The sequence below is a fragment of the Crassostrea angulata genome, chromosome 7, assembly GCF_025612915.1.
Source record: "Crassostrea angulata isolate pt1a10 chromosome 7, ASM2561291v2, whole genome shotgun sequence".
Lineage (NCBI taxonomy): Eukaryota > Metazoa > Mollusca > Bivalvia > Ostreida > Ostreidae > Magallana > Magallana angulata.
In genome coordinates, this window is record NC_069117.1 from 46,703,019 (window position 1) to 46,706,484 (window position 3,466).

General features: G+C 37.1%; 1 protein-coding gene across 5 annotated transcripts; it reads left to right on the top strand.

Moving 5' to 3' along the window:
* The first annotated feature begins 242 nt into the window (after window positions 1-242).
* LOC128192552 (uncharacterized) lies at window positions 243-3,318 on the top strand. Of its 5 annotated transcripts, none has more exons than XM_052865321.1 (4): window positions 244-431; window positions 528-734; window positions 832-961; window positions 2,357-3,318. In XM_052865321.1, exons 1-4 carry the CDS (start codon window positions 346-348, stop codon window positions 3,053-3,055), a joined length of 1,122 nt encoding a protein of 373 aa, XP_052721281.1. In that variant the 5' UTR covers window positions 244-345; the 3' UTR covers window positions 3,056-3,318. The 5 variants fall into 5 exon arrangements, with proteins under 5 accessions (XP_052721284.1, XP_052721281.1, XP_052721283.1 ...); XM_052865323.1 differs by having other exon boundaries at window positions 577-734; XM_052865324.1 differs by lacking the exon at window positions 528-734 and having other exon boundaries at window positions 243-431.
* The last annotated feature ends 148 nt before the right edge of the window (window positions 3,319-3,466 follow it).

Here is a 3,466-nt window from a genome sequence, read left to right on the forward strand (position 1 = left end):
TGGCGTCTAAGCTAAATTCTTTCATATCTTTTTCTTTGTTACTTTCAACTGCCTTTTGCTTCTCAATTCTCAAAAGTACACCATGCAAGCGAATGGTTTTTTTTAATATTTTCTATCAGTGTATACTCATGATATTGAACAAAAAACTCATACTCATGTACCTTTAATCTGTGTAATGTGTAACATTCGCAACACTCCTCATAATCAGCTTTGTAGACAAGCACACGAGACTTTATTATATGGTACACGTGTGTTTGTGCCAGAGAAAAATTCTTGGAGTTGGATGGAGGGATAAAGCGCATCAATGATATCACATCACAATGTGTAATCTTCAAAAGACGAGCGATGCCTGGTTTTTGGTGTGTCAGTGAAAACAGCTCACTAGAAGAGATGTATAGTTGGGTGCCTTGTGGAATGCTCTCATTGAAAATGTAAATACTGGGGTTATGCAACCTCTTACTACTATTCTATATAATTATTGGGAGTATATGTTTACCTGAGTTTTTAATCACATTTTTTTTTCAAAGATTTTTTCTCTCAATTTATTTTTGTGGTTGCTCATGCTATGACCTGAAGAAATTATCGGAGTGTTGCGCTGTAGTAATAGACATGGGGGGAACACGGATTTACAAGAACTTCCACCAATGGCTGATACCCTCAAGAGCGGTGGTGGCGATCCTAGCTCTGGCCTCTGTGTCTGTGTTCGTCGGTATCGTGCTCTTGGCTATTGGGAGGTATCTATATGTTTATGAGAGAGAGAGAGAGAGAGAGAGAGAGAGAGAGAGAGAGAGAGAGAGAGAGAGAGATAATCAAGTCTATAATTTTTTTCAGTCCTGCATTGACCATAGGTGGAGCGATAGTTTTCGGATTTGGTCTGCTTCTCATTCTGTCCTGTTTATTGCTATGTTTACACGCCTGTTTTGTGATGTACGTCAAAGACGAATCCACTCAAACCCACGATGTAAGTTACCTACGATATAGGCCCTTATAAATAACACATACTAGTTAGCCTTACTTGCGATTAAGATATGTAATATTAATAAGTTCATTTTAAATCAGGAATATATCATTAATCATATCAGGCACGTCGCATCGATTTATACTTAACTAAATGCATGTCTAGTATGTTTATATTTCTAAAGGGAAATACGATCTAAAAAAAACATACACACACACACCAGCCCCCCCCCCCCCCTCCCAAAAAAAAATATCCCAAAGCTACGCGCCTGTTGGGAGAGCATTGGGATTCTGATTTGAATTTAGATACAGTGTGTAATACGAAATAGCTATATATACAGTCGATATAATTAATGTTAGCATATTGTAAACCTACTGTTTTTGGGAGTGATCCCTCGGAAGATCCAAAAGTTCTTGGGGATCAATTTAATTAACCACAGAATTAATTAAAAAAACGATATCCAATTCATATCTTAAAGCGTCAGTTTCAACTTGAGGAATAGGTTTAATATTCAACCAATGCATGCTCGAATCTAGAAGGGGTCCTGACCCCCCCCCCCCCCCCCCCCCCGGAAAATGAAAATTTATTAAATTTACATAGTAAAATTATTGTAAAATTGTGGCATATATGCCTCGGGAACCCCCCCCCCCCCCACTGATTAGGAATTTCATGATTTGGTGTCAAGATTTCTGTTGATTAGTGTAGCCCCCCCCCCCGGAAAAAATTTCTGAATCTACGCATGCAATGAAAATTTCAAATTCCCCTCTCTTAAAAAAATATGATGTTACATGAGGTATAGAATTCTTGCACATGCAAAAAAGGTAAATAAAAGCAGATTTTTTTTTCAGATACAAGTATACATATTATAGAGTTCTTTATAATTATGTAGCGCAGACGACCATATCAAGTACATGTATTGTTCTTAAAAATGTACAAGTTTCATAGTTTTGCAGGATTTTTTAAAATGACATAACTACACAAAAGTTTAATATATTTGGCGTTTTTGCAGAAAGTACTAGCAACAGATTTTTTACCCGTTGGTTTGACATAGATCTCTGCATGCACATCCATTGTTCACTTGTACACATTTACGTTCGTCTCTTGGGGTATAATTTCCTCAACCAATGCGAACTATAAAAGCGGTAACTTTTTCCGTTGATAATTTAGCAAGGCATACAATTGCAATATGTATCCAAAACCTAGAACATTATTCAACTATTTTAAGTATGACAAGCAAAAATTAAAGCACATATTTTATTCACATGCACATTACATTATATTTTGCTTAATACCTTTATTACTATTTTTTTTATTTTCAGTGAATATTTTAACATTCAAGCATGTAAACATATATATAAACTGTTAACTAATGTTGTAATGGCTTTTGTTGTATTCTAGAACGATGCCACCACCTCTTCAAACAGCAAACGAGACTCCGGTTCAATTCCAACATACGCTTGTATTGACAGAAAACCGCCACCCTCTCCATCAAGCGTCCATAACGGTCGTACTGCGCCCAAGAAATTTGTGACCCTTGGTGGTTATGCATCGCAGAATGCAAATTTGAGTGCCAAGGATGGGACAACTCCAGGAAATGGAACTGCGGCTCGTGAAAGTAACAGATTTAACTCTATATATTCAACATATAACCCAAAACGTCAAGATTATCAACAAGGCCCGCCCATTGTGCAACGTTTGTTTGCGTTTTCAACCGATTTTTCGCAACCAACGCCTTATAGCACGCTGAAGCCGCAAAACCAGAAACCACCAATCCCACAACAACACCACCACCACCACCAACAACAACAACAAAATAACATCCCGCAAAGCAAATATGGATTCCGCTCTTCCTTTGAAGAAAGAGATTACGATAATCAAATAGAATCCATGCCCCTGATGATAGAGAACCAGCAGTCTCTTCGATCCAAAACTTCTTTCGACGAGACATTCAAACCAACTCCTCTCGTTTATCCGTCCGCCAGACGACCTATAACCTTTGATAAGATATCAATGTCGTCTTCTAAGACGAGCATTTATGACAATGTTCATTGTGCAATTGGTTTGGATACTTTTAAACTCGACAGAGAAAATGATTGATTTGTCGACGAAGGTTGCACTGAAGTTCATTTATAAAGACCAGTTGTGGTTAAATATTCTATATCTACATACATGCAGTTATTTACTGCAGGCTGTTCAGTATACAGGGTTATTTTCGCCCGTGCAATTTTCGTCCCTCTACACTTACAAACAGGTTCGCCTCGTTTTGCATTTACCCAGAAACAGCTGTGTTTAATAGAGATAATTTGAGACATTGGAAATCGCCAAGTCTTAAATTCGCATGCTGACAACGGGCAAAAGGGGCGAAAATAAAACGGTGGCAAATATTTCCCTATATACAGTTTCTAATAATACACAGATGAAATCAATAATTTATAACAGGACAAAATTAGTCATTTATATTGGATATTGGCTTTAATTTAACTTCAAATTAAAATTCTAAAGCAAAAA

Bases quoted from the DNA above. Each gene is read 5' to 3' on its own strand.
- LOC128192552 (XM_052865321.1), top strand. From the start codon at position 346: ATGCCTGGTTTTTGGTGTGTCAGTGAAAACAGCTCACTAGAAGAGATG. The intron at 432-527 runs GTAAATACTGGG...TTTTTTTCAAAG, and splicing joins GGAATGCTCTCATTGAAAAT to ATTTTTTCTCTCAATTTATT. The intron at 735-831 runs GTATCTATATGT...AATTTTTTTCAG, and splicing joins GTGCTCTTGGCTATTGGGAG to TCCTGCATTGACCATAGGTG.